Raw genomic sequence first — 18,953 nt, forward strand, 5'->3', positions numbered from 1 at the left:
TAAAAATCAGGATGCAAAGGATGTCGCTGGCAGTCAATGATAAGAGGCGATGCTGAGAGAGGGCGGTGTCAGCTAAAGGGTCATCTGCTCGGTGACGACCAGCTCCCATTGAAACTTATCACCTACCTGACAATCCGTACCTTCAAGAGAAGGGGCAGAAGAGGAAAAGTATTAAAAGAAGTACAAACAAGGGATAATGGCTAAGAAATTCAGAGCACCCATTTTCAGACACATGTGGGGTGCATAGAGTTAGATACCCAACAGCAGAAGAGAGAGGTCAAAGATTCCTCAGATTCAGGGCCTCAAACCTTACTGTACTTGAGCTGTTGTGGCACAAAGACTGGAAAAAACTCAGCCCTCAAGGAAGATTCCCTGACGTAAATTGAAGTTCTGTCTAAACAGGCTGCTTCTTTAATAAAGCAAGCAGTCTCAGAGGCTGGCCCGAGGTTGCTCCTCCCATTTGGGTGGTGTTTATGACTACAACTGTTGTCGTTTTGCCAGATGATCTCAGTAGTAGGAAAAGGGTGAGCGTAGTGTTAGAACAAGAGCACAACTGGACTAGCTACGACTGTTAAACTTTACTGAGAAAACAATGGGCACCAAATACAGCCTCCTTATACTTGGTATGTAATGTGTGATTGCTGTTGGGAAGATTGCTATGTGTTTAGGACTGTTTGATCATTATTATACTGTTAAATATTGTTGTTCCCTCTCTTTAAGGTTATAATATATTTTCTACCCTATCTCTCTCTCTGTATTCCTTTCTGTCGAATAGCCATGTGCACAAATTGTCCCTATCATCTACATCAATATTTCTCACCCTTCCTTTCTCACATTTTTTCTCTGGATACTTTTTTCTGATGTTTTGCTCTCTCTCTTTCCCACACTATTCTTCCTATTCTTAGTGTGTGCTTTATCTCCTTATTTTATGTCTCTTTCCTGGGCTCTCTCTCTCTTCCTCACTAATTTCCCTATTTTGGTCTCTATCTCCTGATTTTATGTCTCTTTCATGCTCTCTCTCTCTCTCTGTCTGCTATCTCCGGCTCTCTCTATGTGAGGTTTCTTCACCTCCGTTGCTTTTTTCTTTTCTCTCCTCCTCATGCTGAGAAATCACCTCAGCAAATCCCGTTTTCCACTCTCTTTCTCTGGCTCCTGCCCCTCCGCCTAACTTGGGAATTTTTCGGTCAGTTGTCAAACCAGCCCTGAAGACTAAAAATAGCTGCCTTTTCATGGGCAGGATGGTGGAGCTGACTGGAAAACAATGAGTGTGTTGACCCGAGCAAAAGCCGGCTGCCTGCAGGGAGTGAGTGTTGAAGGGGAACTTTGTGAAGTCTTCCCTCGGATTTCAGTAGCGTGTAACTGGGGTGGGTTAAGTGTTTGCACTGAGTCAGTTTGAACTGAAAAGACATCCGTTTCTAGACTGGGTTATAAATGTGGAGAGCTGTAGGATCGTGCCTACTGTACAAATTGAAATAATTTGAGGTGACAGTTTTGCTCAGAAAGTGCACTGGCACAACTTCTTCATTGGGCTTTTTCCTGTACTGTATCTCACTACAGTGAAGACTTGTGAGTGAATCCCACATGTCCTGCTGGGAGTCGTAATGTCTCACTGTTTTGTCTGAATGTAGCTTCATTGGTGCTTTACTTGTGTCTTGATTGCTCCACTCTCTGGCAATGCTGTGCTTGGGTTCAGTTGGGTCGAGGTCTCTTGAGTTATCTTACATGGGATCCCCGATGGCCACAGTGGGTGAGCGGATGCTGTTCACCTGGCATGTTTGGGGCCAGCTTGCTTCAGGACCAATGTCCTGCCAATGGTTTCTTGGTTGTGCACAGCCTATATATTGCACTGTGCGGTACCTTCCAGTCTGCGGCACAGCGGCGCCCCCGCGTAGCTCAGAGAGAACATTGTTCAGGAGAGCGCAGTGTGTCGCCCTCTTGGAGGGAAGTGGGAGCTTAACCCAACCGACGGGACCATGCCGCTACCAATTTTGATTTCAGCGCACCACCCGGCATCTCGTCAGATTTCTCCTCTCAAATTACTGACTGTTTTCAGGAGAACAGGTCCAAAACGATCGCCATTCCCCTCTCCCCCCACGATCTCCAGTCCAATCCCTTGTCTCAATTGCAACCCAGAGTGTGTGAGTGTGGCCGGTCTATTCAACTATGGGGAGCATCGGAACCAATGGGTAACGATCAGTATATCAACCCTGTCCAATTTTACCCTCTCCTGGTGAACTGAGGCCAATCGCAATACTCCCTGACATCAGCTCTCTCATTGTAGACTGATATCAAATGCAGGATCTTCCAAGTCAGTATCTCTTAGATAAACTCCTGGAAAGGTGCCACCAGACACTGGAAGAGACCTGAAGTGAGACATTGTGTTAAATTCAGTCCAAAGTACCTACAGGTGACAGGAGGGCATCAAAATCCAACTAAAGGGCGGCATTCAGAAAACTGAGCCAAGTCCCTGTCACACCATCCATTGAAAAGACTGAGCCCAGATACTCAGGTCTGTCCGTCCCCTCATCGGGTCACACTGCCTCCGGCTTAGTGGTTCTCTTGATAATCATTACACAACTAACACAGCTCATCAAAGGTCTTGTCCTGTTCTCCCCATTTCCAAATAAACAAAACGTGTCGAACATCCCTCGCTGTCGAGTGAGGGCAGGGGTTCAGGCTCCAGCTCGATGCCCTCAGTGTAACTGGCATCTCAGGCAAGATAGCAGCTGGCACTGCCTGGATATTATACCCAACCGGTCAGCAGCTGGTGGGGGAGCAGGGGTGAAAGGAGCCAAAGGTTGTGAATGAAAGAATGCCCATTTTGGCCCCAATGGGAGCCGGATGAGTGTTTAAAGGGTGTTGGATTTTGGTTAAAATGTGGAGTCATGACCGGTTTTTTTTCTTTATTTTACCCTCTGGACCTGGACTCACAACGTCTCAGATAGTGCCCGACACTAGTTGCCCTGAATTGTTTCCACAAATTCCAAGGGTGTTGAGAAGCAACCATGAAGTGTGGGATTGGAGTCAGGTGGCATTCAGACTGCGTAGGGGTGATGGGCTCTCTTCCTTGAAGTGGATCAATGGACGCAGTTGGGTTTTTCTTAACGCCGTCCTTGTTACAATGTGGAACCATTCTGCTCAGCCCTGCCGGTTTTGTCACCTCCGATGCCTCAATCCCCGCACAGGTGCTCAGACAGAACGTTTTTTTGTTTCACTGTGTGGAATTCGTAAGCTCTGAAGATCTGGTAGTCCGATGCAGGATGGTGCGGTGCACACAAAAATGGTGTATACCCAGGGCTTTCAAAGGGGCACTGTCTATCATGGCAAAGTTGCTGACATATTTTTCAGTTTTGGCGGGAGGAGAGAAAGCCTCTGATTGTTTTTTGATACAATATTATGATGTATCAGTGAAAGCAATAGCGTTTTTTTCACCTTGTCACCATAATAATGAACAAACATCAGAAGGTTTATCCAAGCGTTTATTACACAGATGGACCCCCCTCGGTATGGCCAGGTACTCTGTCATCCCCCAACTCCGTCAAATCAATGGCTCGAGCTGAGATTTAGGCCCAAGCCAAACAGTAACCCTCCCTTAACTCATTAATTCCTCCTGTGACAGTAACAAAAATAGAGAGAAGTTGCATTTATATAACGCCTTTTGTGGGCTCATGACATCCCAAAGTGCTTTACAGCCAATGACATACTTCTTTTGAAGTCTAGCCACAGTTGTAATGTATGAAACACAGCAAGATGCCACTGACAACAATGGGTTAAATGGCCACATAAAGTGCTTTAGTAAATTTGATTGAGGGATAAATGTTGGCCAGTACATGATGGATAGTGTGGCTGCACTTCTCCCAGTAGTGGCACAACATCATCCACCCGAGACAGGGCCACAGCTTAATATCTCATCAGAAAGACGGCACCTCCGACAGTGCAGACTCATTCAGTACTGCTGGATTTTGTGCTTCAGGTCTCTGAGAGGGACGATGAATCCAAAACATACTGACTGAAAGGTCAGAATACTACAGCCACAGTTAACAGCAAAAGTTGCGGTGTCACAAGGTGGGTGAGATTGCAGTGAAGGATGACAGCAAATGCAGGCAGTGAGGCCGACCAGCTGTTCATATCCAATGTTGATGACAGAGACTTGGCTTAGCAATCAGGGCAGGTACAGCACGGGGTTAGATACAGAGTAAAGCTCCCTCTACACTGTCCCCATCAAACACTCCCAGGACAGGTACAGCACGGGGTTAGATACAGAGTAAAGCTCCCTAAAAAAAACGGGGTTAGATACAGAGTAAAGCTCCCTCTACCCTGTCCCATCAAATACTCCCAGGACATGTACAGCACAGGGTTAGATACAGAGTAAAGCTCCCTCTACACTGTCCCATCAAACACTCCCAGGACGGGTACAGCACGGGGTTAGATACAGAGTAAAGCTCCCTCTACACTGTCCCATCAAACACTCCCAGGACGGGTACAGCACGGGGTTAGATACAGAGTAAAGCTCCCTCTACACTGTCCCCATCAAACACTCCAAAAAAAGAAAAAAAAACGGGGGTTAGATACAAAGTAAAGCTCCCTCTCCACTGTCCCCATGGAAAAAAAAAGAAAAAAAAAAGAAAAAAAGAAAAAAAAATGGGGGTTAGATACAGAGTAAAGCTCCATCTACACTGTCCCATCAAACACTCCCAGGACGGGTACAGCACGGGGTTAGATACAGAGTAAAGCTCCCTCTACACTGTCCCATTAAACACTCCCAGGACGGGTACAGCACGGGGTTAGATACAGAGTAAAGCTCCCTCTACACTGTCCCCATCAAACACTCCCAGGACAGGTACAGCACGGTGATTGGCTGGTCAATTTGGAGCACTTCCTGCCAGCAATCGGGGGAGCAGCTGCACCTGTGTTGCAGCAATTGCAGAGTGGAGAGTGGAGACTGCAGCAACTGGGGAGAGGAGAGTGGAATAACTGCAAAGAGGTGACTATAGAGTGGAGACAGCTGCATTTACTGAGGAACTGTTGCACTTTTTCAACGATTAAGAAGACCTGCAAGTCATTTTGGAGAGGTGGGTGTTGGAGCACCAGAGAACTGTTTGTTTGGACTGTTGGGGGAGGGAGGAGGCACCGGAAGATCCAGGGGTGGGGCTGCCAAATTCTATAGGGAGCCCTTGTATTTGGTCTTGTGTTTATCTGCCATCCTGCACAGAAGGGGCTCCCTCCCCACCCCCAACTGTGTGGCTCGGGACGGCTGGAGCTGCCCAGCTGAAGACTAGCTTAATACAACAACAGAAAAGTGAGAGAACCGGGCGGCTCTAGCCGACCCGGGCGAAGAGCCCTCTCCTAACTGGAAGATTGAACTGTAGACTCTGCAGGAAGGTGCTCCAACCACCAAGTGAACTGTAACATCCTCGCAGCTGTTCTCTCTCTTCCATCACTCGGCCACCTATCCTCACCTCTCCTTGTCCTTTTCAACCCTATCATCCTCTACTCCCATCCCCACCTCCCCCATCATATTGTTTGTGTTAAAGAAAACTGTCATGTGCTTTATTTCTTGGGGGTGGGCGTAGCTCTGCGACCCCATAGCAAGCCCCTCCTCGCCGGTGGCGGGGCCTTCCCGTTCATATGCTGCTGCGGCTGCTGCAGCTGCACCTGTTGCCCCGTCACCGTTTGCTTTATTAACATCGAAGCATGGGGTCAAGAGCTACGTCCACCCGAACATGACGATCGAGGCATGCGTGAAAGCAATGGCCGAGGTTGTCGACCCTTCGGCCATTGTTGCAGCCTCTAAAATGTATGGGAAGGCAGTGTTGTTCCTGAGGACCGAGCGAGCGGTGTCCCTGGCTCTGAGCAAGGGGCTCACCGTGGGCGGGACCTTTCTGCCAGTGGACCCCCTGGAGGCCACTGCGCAAAGGCTCATTCTATCCAATGTCCCACCCTTCATTCCTGGTGAGCTCCTCCTTCCCCACCTGCACCATCTGGGGGAGGTAAAGACGGGGCTCACCCCAGTCCCGCTCAGTCTTCGGGAGAACAGCCTCCGACACGTGTACTCCTTCCGCCGCCAGTTATTCATACAGCTGGCGCGGGAGGAGGTGACAGAGGGCCACTTTAATGTAGAATTCCAGGGGACGGCCTACCGCGTCTTCTGGACCTTGGACGGGGTGCGGTGCCATGTCTGTAAGGGGGTGGGGCATGTTCGTAAGAACTGCCCCAACCTCCCGGCTGCCAACTCCAACTCAGCGGCCCAGGGAGGCGACGCTGCACCTCCTCCCACCCCCCCTACACCACCACCAGATAACATTCAGTCGGTACCGGAGGCTGTGGTTTTCACAGCGGGGTGACCGTCCAAGTGGAAGGAAGGCGCGGAGGAGAAATAAACATTGAGAGGCGCGTCCCCTGGACACCGTGACACTACCCGAGTCTGAGTTCAGCACAAAGCCCAATCTCGGGAAGTCAACTTGCCCCAGGGCTGGGCTCAGGCCCAGGGTGAATAAAAAAAAGGAGAGTGTGGAGGTGGAGGCCTCTGATGATATGGAGGTCTCTGAGCCTCTGCGCCCTGGTGGGAAAAAGAGGAGAAGGCACCCCTCCACAGAGGTAATGAGGGGCCCTGAGGCGCAGGGCCCATCTGTTGGAGGGGAGCTGTCTCCTGTCTCGGGTCCCCAGGTTTCTCCTACCTCCAAGGCTATAAAGTCCGGGCAGGAGCTCCCTATTCCTCAGGATGGAGGGGAGGGGAAGGCCCCGGTACATGAGGCCCCTCCTGAAGGAGTAAGTGGGGCCTTGCTTGTGGTGGGGGAGCCTGGGGACGCCGCCCATTCTGCCACTGCTACTGGGTCGGGTGCCCTGAATGAAGGGGAGGGCGAGGCCCCAGAGGGTCGGGCCTCCCAGCCGGAGTCCACCACCAACCAGGAGACACCCGACCCAGTTATAACTGAGAATGCTGCCCCATCTGCTGGGCCTGTGGGTGCTGGCGGAGCGGGAGATAGCCTCCTCCCTCCGCCTCCAGTCTCTGCTCCGGCTGGTTTCCCGGAGTCCGGAACCTCTGTCTCCCCTGGACCACTCATTGGCCTGGGGACAGAGGTGGAGGGGGGTCCTGAACTGCTGGTGCATACAGGCTCCAGTTTCACAATAGAACCCAGAGAGGACTCCTCCGCCATCGATCCTGGGGGTGGGATCGTGACGGAGGCGGGACCAGCTGGCGCGGCCGGGACGTCCGCCCCACAGTGTGTGGTGGATGTGTCGGCCGCTGGCGGTGACGACCCGGAGGAGGATGGGGATTCGGTGCAGGGCACGGAGGATGATCTTGATTCCATCGCCAGTGAGGTGGTGGAGTCCCTCGTGCCTCCCACCAAATCTCCTCTCATCCCCACGGCGGAACTCCGGGATTTCCTCGCGGCTTGCAGGGGTTGCCGCAATAAAGTTCAGCTGGCACTCGACCGTTGGTCGAATCTGGCGCTGATCATACAGTCCGTCCGTGCCGCCCTTAAGATAGCGGGCAAGCGCGCAGACGTGAAACTGGTTGAGAGGCGCCGTTTTAATGTGTTCCTCAATGGGTTGCTGGGGGAGTGGAGGGCCAGGTGCACTTCCACTCCCTCCTCACAGTGAGGTGTTTGTGACGGGTTTTAATTACCTTTGACATGAAGATAAGCATAGCCAGCCTCAACATCAACGGCAGCAGAGGGGCTCACCGCAGATTTCACAATCTCTCAGTCCTTAGGGAAGGGAGATACGCGGTGAGCTTTCTGCAGGAAACCCACACCGTTCCGGGAGACGAAGCTACCTGGCTCCTGGAGTAGCAGGGTGGGGTCTACATGAGTCACCTCACCCCTATTTCTAGTGGGGTGGCTATCTTGTTGGCCCCGACTTTTCAGCCGGAGACCTTGGGGGTCAAGGAACTAGTGCCGGGCCGCTTGCTCCACCTCGCCGTTCGCCTGGGTAGCGTGCCGCTCCACTTTGTGAACGTGTACGCGCCCAAGCCCGGCGCGTTGCAAGCGCGCTTCTTTGAAGAAGTGTCCGCTCTCTTGAGCTCCATCGATAGCGGCGAGTGCATCATCCTCAGGGGGGATTTTAACTGCACCCTCGAGGTGGGGGATCGCTCCGGTCCCCAGCGCGGCCAAGCGTCGGTGGAGAAGTTGAGGGGACTGATCAGCTCCCTTAACTTGGTGGACGTCTGGCGGAATCTCCATCCCGACTCCAGCGCCTTCACGTGGAGGTCTGGAGGAGGGGGGTCGCGAATCGACCGCCTCTACATTTCGCAGACGTATGTCTCCCGCGTTTCGGCGGCCTCCATGCGGCTGGTGCCGTGCTCGGACCACCGCCTGGTGTGGGCGGAGTTTACTCCGCTCCGCACGCGGGCGGGGTCCGCGTACTGGCACTTTAACAACCGGCTGCTGGAGGACGTGCGATTTCGGGACTCGTTCTGTCGATTCTGGGCCGACTGGAGAAGGAAGCAGGGGGGCTTCCCCTCCTTGAGGCTATGGTGGGATGTGGGCAAGACTCACATCCGCGTCTTCTGTCAGGAGTACGCGAAGGGGTCGACCAAGAGGCGGGAAGCCGAGATCGGGCGCCTTGAGAGGGAGGTGCTCGACTTGGACTCCCGCCTCGGTCATGCCGTCGTGGAACCGGCCCTGTGGCAGGCGTACAAAGAGAAGAAGGGCGCGCTGAGGGACCTGCAGCTCATAGGGTCCCGAGGCGCGTACGTGAGGTCGCGGATCCAGATCCTGGAAGATTTGGACTGCGCCTCACCCTTCTTCTACTCGCTGGAAAAATGGCGGGGGGTCCGTAAGCAGCTCGTCGAGCTGTTGGCCGACGACGGATCCTCCATCACGGATCCGGAGGGAATGGGCCTCCTGGTCCGTACTTATTACAGTGCGTTGTTCTCTCCGGATCCGTCCAGCGAGGATGCGCGCAGAGTTTTGTGGGAGGACCTGCCGCAGGTCAGCCCGGAGGGCGCCGAAGGATTGGAGGCTCCGCTCACGTTGGCGGAGCTGACTGGCGCCCTCCACCAGCTCTCGAGGGGCAAATCCCCAGGGCTGGATGGGTTGACCGTGGAGTTCCTCAGGGCGTTCTGGGACGTCCTGGGGGACGATTACGCGCGGGTCCTGGGGGAAAGCCTGGCGACCGGGGAGATGCCCCTCTCGTGGCGCAGGGCGGTCATCGTCCTGCTGCCGAAGAGGGGCGATCTCCGCCTGCTGAAAAACTGGCGTCCGGTCTCCCTCCTCAGCACGGATTATAAGATCTTTGCCCGGGCTATGTCCACCCGCCTGTGCTCCGTGCTGGCCCACATGATCCACCCCGACCAGTCCTACACGGTCCCGGGCCGGTCCATCCAGGACAACATCCACCTGGTCCGGGACCTGATCCATCTTTCCCAGAGGACTGGTCAGTCGGTCGCCTTTCTCTCCCTCGATCAGGAGAAGGCGTTCGACAGGGTGGATCACGATTACCTTTTCGGGACTCTGCGCGCTTTCGGACTCGGGCCGCATTTCGTGGCCTGGGTCCGACTTTTATATGCCGCCGCAGAGTGTCTAGTCAAAGTTAATGGGTCCTTGACGGCGCCCCTTCGCTTTTGGAGAGGAGTGCGTCAGGGGTGCCCCATGTCCGGCCAATTGTATACCATCTGCGTGGAGCCCTTCCTGTGCCTGCTTCGCAGGAGGTTGACGGGATTGGCTCTGCGCGAGCCGGCCATGCGGGTCGTCCTCTCGGCTTACGCCGACGACGTGCTCCTCGCAATCACAGATCCCGTTGACTTGCGGAGGATGCGCGACTGCCAGCAGACCTTTTCTGCCGCGTCCTCCGCGAGGATCAATTGGGAGAAATGTTCCGGACTCCTGGTTGGTCAGTGGCGGGTGGACTCCCTGCCGGAGGAGATGACACCTTTTGCGTGGAGCACCACGCACCTCCTCTATCTGGGAGTCCACCTTAGCCCCGCTGAGGAAGCCTGGCCGGCAAACTGGCAGGAGTTGGAGGCGAAAGTCACCGCTCGGCTGGGACGCTGGACAGGACTGCTCCGAGTGCTTTCCTACAGGGGCCGAGCGTTGGTCATAAACCAACTGGTGGCCTCCATGCTGTGGTACCGGTTGGTCACTTTGGCCCCGCCCCCTGTATTTGCCACCAAGATCCAGAAGAAACTCGTCGATTTCTTCTGGGGCAAGAGGAAACACTGGGTCTCTGCCGCGGTCCTGAGTCTCCCGATCGAGGAGGGCGGTCAGTCGCTGGTGTGCGTCCGCACCCAGGCTGCGACTCTCCGCCTTCGGACCCTGCAGAGATACCTGTACGTCGAGCATCCTCCCAGATGGTGTGCGCTGGCGACGTATTTTTTCCGCCAGTGTCACTGCCTTCAAGACGACACGCAGCTCCCGGTGGAGTCCGTTAACCGCGCCTCTCTGAGGGAGTTGCCTGTCTTTTACCGGGATCTTTTCCGAGTCTGGAACATGGTCGCCTCCAGTCAGGGCGCTCCCCCGCCGGTGGAGGAGAGCGCCTCGGCTGTCCGGGCGGCCGACTCCGGGGACGGTCCGGCGGGCGGAGGAGTAGCCGAAACCCCCGGGACGCCCCTCACTGCGGGTGGCGAGGGGGCTCGGGAGTGCGGAGCGATCCTGGCCGAGCTTACACCCGCTCGGCCGGAACTGCTCATCGGACCCAGGCCCCGAAACCCTCCTCGGGAGCCGGTCCCGCACAACCCGAGCCGCCTCTCGGAAATGCCCTCCGTGCCATTCCAATCGGCGCGGAGGGGTTTCCTGTACGGGCTGCTCCTGCACACTCTCCACTTCCTCGCCCTCGTCAGCCGGCTGGACACGCCCTGGCGGTCCGCGTTGCCATCTGGCGGCGAGGGGAAACCCCGATGGAGGTCTCTCTACGCGGGAGTCTTCCCCCTTTACATCGGGGACCTGGGGTGGAGGGTGCTGCACAGAGCAGTCCCGTGCAATAGGCTTTTAAGTAGGTTCACGGACTCCCAGGCCAGCTGTACTTTCTGCGGCCTGGACGAGTCCGTGTTCCACATTTATACGGAGTGTGCGAGGTTGCAGCCCCTATTTGAGTATCTGAAGGGGCTGCTCCTCAAATTCTGGCTGCACTTCAGTCCCACGCTCCTGATCTTTGGGCACCCGGTGCGGAGAGGCTTGGGCCGGGAGGAGGATCTCCTCGTCGGTCTGCTCCTGGGCCTGGCCAAGGTGGCAATTCACAGGTCCAGGTTGCGGGCCGTCGGGGGGTCCGTCCTCCCCGATTGCCTGCCCCTCTTCCGCGGTTACGTTCGCGCCCAGGTGTCCCTGGAAAAGGAGCATGCAGTGTCCGCCGGTACGCTTGAGGCCTTCCGCGACCGGTGGGCACCGCAGGGACTGGAGTGCATTGTCGACGCCGAGAATGGCATTTTAATTTGAGTTTTTGTTTATTTCTGTTTTTAATAAAAAAGAAAAAAAAAAAATGGGTTACATACAGAATAAAGCTCCCTCTACACTGTCCCATCATAAACTCCCAGGGCAGGTACAGCATGGGTTAGATACAGAGTAAAGCTCCCTCTACACTGTCCCATCATAAACTTCCAGTGCAGGTACAGCATGGGTTACATACAGAATAAGGAAAAAAAAAAAAACCGGGGTTTGATACAGAGTAAAGCTCCCTCTACACTGTCCCCATCAAACACTCCCAGGACAGGTACAGTCCGGGGGTTAGATACAGAGTAAAGCTCCCTCTACACTGTCCCATCAAACACTCCCAGGACAGGTACAGCACTGGGATTGGCTGGTCAATTTGGAGCACTTCCTGCCAGCAATCAGGGGGAGCAGCTGCACCTGTGTTGCAGCAATTGCAGAGAGGAGAGTGGAGACTGCAGCAACTGGAGAAAGTTGAATACAGAGTGGAAACTGCAGCAACTGGAGAGAGAGATTGGAGAAAGGTGAATACAGAGTGGAGGGAAACCATCAAGGAAGGCTGCAATTTTTCTGGAGAGGTGGGTGTCAGGGCACCTGAAAGACTATTAAGTTTAAACTGTTTGGGGGAGGGAGAAGAGGCCTGAAGACTCAGGGGTGGGGCAGCCAAATCCAGTAGGGGCCCCTGTGTTTGTATTGGTGTTTGCACACAGGGAGCTCCCTCCCCACCCCAACTGCCTGCTCGGGACAGCTGGAGTTGCCCGGGTGAAGACTGTCTTGTTAAAATCAGAAGAGGAGAGTACCGGGCGGCTCCAGCCGTCCCGGGCGAAGAAGCCTCCCCCAACTGGAAGACAACAAACAAGTTTGGACTAATTGTGATAAAGGTGCTCCAACTGGCAGTTGGAACAAACATCCTTTTTAGCCTTTCTCTCCCTTCCTCCACTCAGTCGCCTCAGTCACCTATCCTCCCCTTTTCCTTTACCATCCTACGCCATCCTCCTCTACTCCCACTCCACCTTGTTTAAAGTTTGCTTTTTAAAAAAAATTGTGTAAATTTGTTTTGTTTCTTGGGGGTGGACGTAGCTCTTAGACCCCATGGCAAGCCCCTCTTCGCCGGTGGCGGGGCCTTCCCGTTCATATGCTGCTGCGGCTGCTGCAGCTGCACCTGTTGCCCCGTCACCGTTTGCTTTATTAACAACGAAGCATGGGGTCAAGAGCTACGTCCACCCGAACATGACTATAGAGGCATGCGTGAAAGCAATGGCCGAGGTTGTCGGCCCTTCGGCCATTGTTGCAGCCTCTAAAATGTACGGGAAGGCAGTGTTTTTCCTGAAGACCGAGCGGGCGGTGTCCCTGGCTCTGAGCAAGGGGCTCACCGTGGGCGGGACCTTTCTGCCAGTGGACCCCCTGGAGGCCACTGCGCAAAGGCTCATTTTATCCAATGTCCCACCCTTCATCCCTGGTGAGCTCCTCCTTCCCCACCTGCACCATCTGGGGGAGGTAAAGACGGGGCTCACCCCAGTCCCGCTCGGTCTTCGGGAGAACAGCCTCCGACACGTCTACTCCTTCCGCCGCCAGTTATTCATGCGGCTGGCGCAGGAGGAGGTGACAGAGGGCCACTTCAATGTAGAATTCCAGGGGACGGCCTACCGCGTCTTCTGGACCTTGGACGGGGTGCGGTGCCATGTCTGTAAGGGGGTGGGGCATGTTCGTAAGAACTGCCCCAACCTCCCGGCTGCCAACTCCAACTCAGCGGCCCAGGGTGGCGACGCTGCACCTCCTCCCACCCCCACTACACCACCACCAGATACCATTCAGTCGGTACCGGAGGCTGTGGTTTTCATGGCCTCCGGCAGGGAGGGGGATGACCGTCCAAGTGGAAGGAAGGCGCGGAGGAGAAATAAACATCGAGAGGCGCGTCCCCTGGATATCGTGACACTACCCGAGCCTGAGCTCAGCCCAAGGCCCGATCTCGGGAAGTCAACTTGCCCCAGGGCTGGGCTCAGGCCCAGGGTGAATAAAAAAAAGGAGAGTGTGGAGGTGGAGGCCTCTGATGATATGGAGGTCTCTGAGCCTCCGCACACAACTGGGAAAAAGAGGAGAAGGCACCCCTCCACAGAGGTAACAAGGGGCCCTGAGGCGCAGGGCCCATCTGTTGGAGGGGAGCTGTCTCCTGTTTCGGGTCCCCAGGTTTCCCCTACCGCCACCACCAAGGCTGCAAAGTCCGGGCAGGTGCTCCCTATTCCTCAGGATGGAGGGGAGGGGATGGCCCCGGTACATGAGGCCCCTCCTGAAGGAGTAAGTGGGGCCCTGCTTGTGGTGGGGGAGCCTGGGGAAGCCGCCCATTCTGCCACTGCTACTGGGTCGGGTGTCCTGAATGAAGGAGAGGGCGAGGCCCCAGAGGGTCGGGCCTCCCAGCCGGAGTCCACCACCAACCAGGAGACACCCGACCCAGTTATAACTGAGAATGCTGCCCCACCTGCTGGGCCTGTGGGTGCTGGCGGAGCGGGAGATAGCCTCCTCCCTCCGCCTCCAATCTCGGCTCCGGCTGGTTTCCCGGAGTCGGGAACTTCTGTCTCCCCTGGACCACTCATTGCCCTGGGGACGGAGGTGGAGGGGGGTCCTGAGCCGCTGGTGCCTACAGGCTCCAGTTTCACAATAGAACCCAGAGAGGACTCCTCCGCCATCGATCCTGGGGGTGGGATCGTGACGGAGGCGGGACCAGCTGGCGCGGCCGGGACGTCCGCCCCACAGTGTGTGGTGGATGTGTTGGCCGCTGGTGGTGACGACCCGGAGGAGGATGGGGATTCGGTGCGGGGCACGGAGGATGATCTTGATTCCATCGCCAGTGAGGTGGTGGAGTCCCTCGTGCCTCCCACCGAATCTCCTCTCATCCCCACGGCGGAACTCCGGGATTTCCTCGCGGCTTGCAGGGGTTGCCGCAATAAAGTTCAGCTGGCCCTCGACCGTTGGTCGAATCTGGCGCTGATCATCCAGTCCGTCCGTGCCGCCCTTAAGATAGCGGGCAAGCGCGCGGACGTGAAACTGGTTGAGAGGCGCCGTTTTAATGTGTTCCCCAATGGGTTGCTGGGGGAGTGGAGGGCCAGGTGCACTTCCACTCCCTCCTCACAGTGAGCTGTTGGTGACGGGTTTTAAGTACCTTTGACATGAAGATAACCATAGCCAGCCTCAACATCAACGGCAGCAGAGGGGCTCACCGCAGATTTCACAATCTCTCAGTCCTTAGGGAAGGGAGATACGCGGTGAGCTTTCTGCAGGAAACCCACACCGTTCCGGGAGACGAAGCCACCTGGCTCCTGGAGTGGCAGGGTGGGGTCTACATGAGTCACCTCACCCCTATTTCTAGTGGGGTGGCTATCTTGTTGGCCCCGACTTTTCAGCCGGAGATCTTGGGGGTCAAGGAGCTAGTGCCGGGCCGCTTGCTCCACCTCGCCGTTCGCCTGGGTAGCGTGCCGCTCCACTTTGTGAACGTGTACGCGCCCAGGCCCGGCGCTTTGCAAGCGCGCTTCTTTGAAGAAGTGTCCGCTCTCTTGAGCTCCATCGATAGCGGCGAGTGCATCATCCTCGGGGGGGATTTTAACTGCACCCTCGAGGTGGGGGATCGCTCCGGTCCCCAGCGCGGCCAAGCGTCGGTGGAGAAGTTGAGGGGACTGATCAGCTCCCTTAACTTGGTGGACATCTGGCGGAATCTCCATCCCGACTCCAGCGCCTTCACGTGGAGGTCTGGAGGAGGGGGGTCGCGAATCGACCGCCTCTACATTTCGCAGGCGTACGTCTCCCGCGTTTCGGCGGCCTCCATGCGGCTGGTGCCGTGCTCGGACCACCGCCTGGTGTGGGCGGAGTTCACTCCGCTCCGCACGCGGGCGGGGTCCGCGTACTGGCACTTTAACAACCGGCTGCTGGAGGACGTGCGATTTCGGGACTCGTTCTGTCGATTCTGGGCCGACTGGAGAAGGAAGCAGGGGGGCTTCCCCTCCTTGAGGCTATGGTGGGATGTGGGCAAGACTCACATCCGCGTCTTCTGTCAGGAGTACGCGAAGGGGTCGACCAAAAGGCGGGAAGCCGAGATCGGGCGCCTTGAGAGGGAGGTGCTCGACTTGGAATCCCGCCTCGGTCATGCCGTCGCGGACCCGGCCCTGTGGCAGGCGTACAAAGAGAAGAAGGGCGCGCTGAGGAACCTGCAGCTCATAGGGTCCCGAGGCGCGTACGTGAGGTCGCGGATCCAGATCCTGGAAGATTTGAACCGCGCCTCACCCTTCTTCTACTCGCTGGAAAAATGGCGGGGGGTCCGTAAGCAGCTCGTCGAGCTGCTGGCCGACGACGGATCCTCCATCACGGATCCGGAGGGAATGGGCCTCCTGGTCCGGACGTATTACAGTGCGTTGTTCTCTCCGGATCCGTCCAGCGAGGATGCGCGCAGAGTTTTGTGGGAGGACCTGCCGCAGGTCAGCCCGGAGGGCGCCGAAGGATTGGAGGCTCCGCTCACGTTGGCGGAGCTGACTGGCGCCCTCCACCAGCTCTCGAGGGGCAAATCCCCAGGGCTGGATGGGTTGACCGTGGAGTTCCTCAGGGCGTTCTGGGACGTCCTGGGGGACGATTACGTGCGGGTCCTGGGGGAAAGCCTGGCGACCGGGGAGATGCCCCTCTCGTGGCGCAGGGCGGTCATCGTCCTGCTGCCGAAGAGGGGCGATCTCCGCCTGCTTAAAAACTGGCGTCCGGTCTCCCTCCTCAGCACGGATTATAAGATCTTTGCCCGGGCTATGTCTACCCGCCTGGGCTCCGTGCTGGCCCACATGATCCACCCCGACCAGTCCTACACGGTCCCGGGCCGGTCCATCCAGGACAACATCCACCTGGTCCGGGACCTGATCCATCTTTCCCAGAGGACTGGTCAGTCGGTCGCCTTTCTCTCCCTCGATCAGGAGAAGGCGTTCGACAGGGTGGATCACGATTACCTTTTCGGGACTCTGCGCGCTTTCGGACTCGGGCCGCATTTCGTGGCCCGGGTCCGACTTTTATACGCCGCCGCAGAGTGTCTAGTCAAAGTTAACGGCTCCTTGACGGCGCCCCTTCGATTTGGGAGAGGAGTGCGTCAGGGGTGCCCCATGTCCGGCCAATTGTATACCATCTGCGTGGAGCCCTTCCTGTGCCTGCTTCGCAGGAGGTTGACGGGATTGGCTCTGCGCGAGCCGGCCATGCGGGTCGTCCTCTCGGCTTACGCCGACGACGTGCTCCTCGCAATCACAGATCCCGTTGACTTGCGGAGGATGCGCGACTGCCAGCAGACCTTTTCTGCCGCGTCCTCCGCGAGGATCAATTGGGAGAAATGTTCCGGACTCCTGGTTGGTCAGTGGCGGGTGGACTCCCTGCCGGAGGAGATGACACCTTTTGCGTGGAGCACCACGCACCTCCTCTATCTGGGAGTCCACCTTAGCCCCGCTGAGGAAGCCTGGCCGGCAAACTGGCAGGAGTTGGAGGCGAAAGTCACCGCTCGGCTGGGACGCTGGACAGGACTGCTCCGAGTGCTTTCCTACAGGGGCCGAGCGTTGGTCATAAACCAACTGGTGGCCTCCATGCTGTGGTACCGGTTGGTCACTTTGGCCCCGCCCCCTGTATTTGCCACCAAGATCCAGAAGAAACTCGTCGATTTCTTCTGGGGCAAGAGGAAACACTGGGTCTCTGCCGCGGTCCTGAGTCTCCCGATCGAGGAGGGCGGTCAGTCGCTGGTGTGCGTCCGCACCCAGGCTGCGACTCTCCGCCTTCGGACCCTGCAGAGATACCTGTACGTCGAGCGTCCTCCCAGATGGTGTGCGCTGGCGACGTATTTTTTCCGCCAGTGTCACTGCCTTCAAGACGACACGCAGCTCCCGGTGGAGTCCGTTAGCCGCGCCTCTCTGAGGGAGTTGCCTGTCTTTTACCGGGATCTTTTCCGAGTCTGGAACATGGTCGCCTCCAGTCAGGGCGCTCCCCCGCCGGCGGAGGAGAGCGCCTCGGCTGTCCGGGCGGCCGACTCCGGGGACGGTCCGGCGGGCGGAGGAGTAGCCGAAACCCCCGGGACGCCCCTCACTGCGGGTGGCGAGGGGGCTCGGGAGTGCGGAGCGATCCCGGCCGAGCTGACCCCCGCTGGGCCGGAACTGCTCATCGGACCCAGGCCCCGAAACCCTCCTCGGGAGCCGGTCCCGCACAACCCGAGCCGCCTCTCGGGAATGCCCTCCGTGCCATTCCAATCGGCGCGGAGGGGTTTCCTGTACGGGCTGCTCCTGCACACTTTCCACTTCCTCGCCCTCGTCAGCCGGCCGGACACGCCCTGGCGGTCCGCGTTGCCATCTGGCGGCGAGGGGAAACCCCGATGGAGGTCTCTCTACGCGGGAGTCTTCCCCCTTTACATCGGGGACCTGGGATGGAGGGTGCTGCACAGAGCAGTCCCGTGCAATAGGCTTTTAAGTAGGTTCACGGACTCCCAGGCCAGCTGTACTTTCTGCGGCCTGGACGAGTCCGTGTTCCACATTTATACGGAGTGTGCGAGGTTGCAGCCCCTATTTGAGTATCTGAAGGGGCTGCTCCTCAAATTCTGGCTGCACTTCAGTCCCACGCTCCTGATCTTTGGGCACCCGGTGCGGAGGGGCTTGGGCCGGGAGGAGGATCTCCTCGTCGGTCTGCTCCTGGGCCTGGCCAAGGTGGCAATTCACAGGTCCAGGTTGCGGGCCGTCGGGGGTTCCGTCCTCCCCGATTGCCTGCCCCTCTTCCGCGGTTACGTTCGCGCCCGGGTGTCCCTGGAAAAGGAGCATGCGGTGTCCGCCGGTACGCTTGAGGCCTTTCGCGACCGGTGGGCACCGCAGGGACTGGAGTGCATCGTCGACGCCGAGAATGGCATTTTAATTTGAGTTTTTTGTTTATTTATCTGTTTTAATAAAGTTATTTTAAAACTGTAAATATGTACATAAAGGGGGCCTGAGGGATAAAGGCCCCCTCGATGTGAAAAATATAAAAGGGGCCTGGGGTATAAAGGTCACCTTGTGGGAAAAAAAAAGAAAAAAAAAAAAAACGGGGGTTAGATGCAGAGTAAAGCTCCCTCGACAAAAAAAAAAACGGGGTTAGATACAGAGTAAAGCTCCCTCTGCACTGTCCCCATCAAACACTCCAAAAAAAGAAAAAAAAACGGGTGTTAGATACAGAGTAAAGCTCCCTCTCCACTGTCCCCATCAAACACTCCAAAAAAAGAAAAAAAAACGGGGGTTAGATACAGAGTAAAGCTCCCTCTCCACTGTCCCCATAGAAAAAAAAGAAGATAAAAAAGAAAAAAAAAAGAAAAAAAGAAAAAAAAAATGGGGGTTAGATACAGAGTAAAGCTCTCTCTACATTGTCCCCATCAAACCATCCCAGAGCAGGTACAGCACGGGGTTAGATACAGAGTAAAGCTCCATCTACACTGTCCCATCAAACACTCCCAGGACACGTACACCATGGGGTTAGATACAGATTAAAACTCCTGTTATGATCTGGTGAGGAAGAGGTCTAGGGTTCCCTCTCAGCCTTCACCTGGTCTTACTGTCACAGGGTTTAATTTTA

The 18,953-nt window shown here is 56.4% G+C and overlaps 1 protein-coding gene across 8 annotated transcripts in view; it reads left to right on the forward strand.

Annotated features, from left to right (window-relative positions):
* The first annotated feature begins 496 nt into the window (after nucleotides 1-496).
* The window catches only part of LOC137355614 (adhesion G protein-coupled receptor E1-like), a 79,787-nt gene continuing 61,330 nt past the window's right edge, over nucleotides 497-18,953 (forward strand). For 4 of the 8 annotated variants that reach the window (XM_068020945.1, XM_068020949.1, XM_068020948.1 and 1 more), the window contains exon 1: nucleotides 497-623. In XM_068020945.1, the coding sequence (XP_067877046.1) occupies nucleotides 593-623 (31 nt within the window). In that variant the 5' untranslated portion in view covers nucleotides 497-592. The remainder of the gene's footprint in view (nucleotides 624-18,953) is intronic. The other 4 variants (XM_068020952.1, XM_068020947.1, XM_068020950.1 and 1 more) reach the window with 1 other exon arrangement.

This window comes from Heterodontus francisci, chromosome 43 (assembly GCF_036365525.1).
Source record: "Heterodontus francisci isolate sHetFra1 chromosome 43, sHetFra1.hap1, whole genome shotgun sequence".
Classification (NCBI taxonomy): Eukaryota; Metazoa; Chordata; class Chondrichthyes; order Heterodontiformes; family Heterodontidae; genus Heterodontus; species Heterodontus francisci.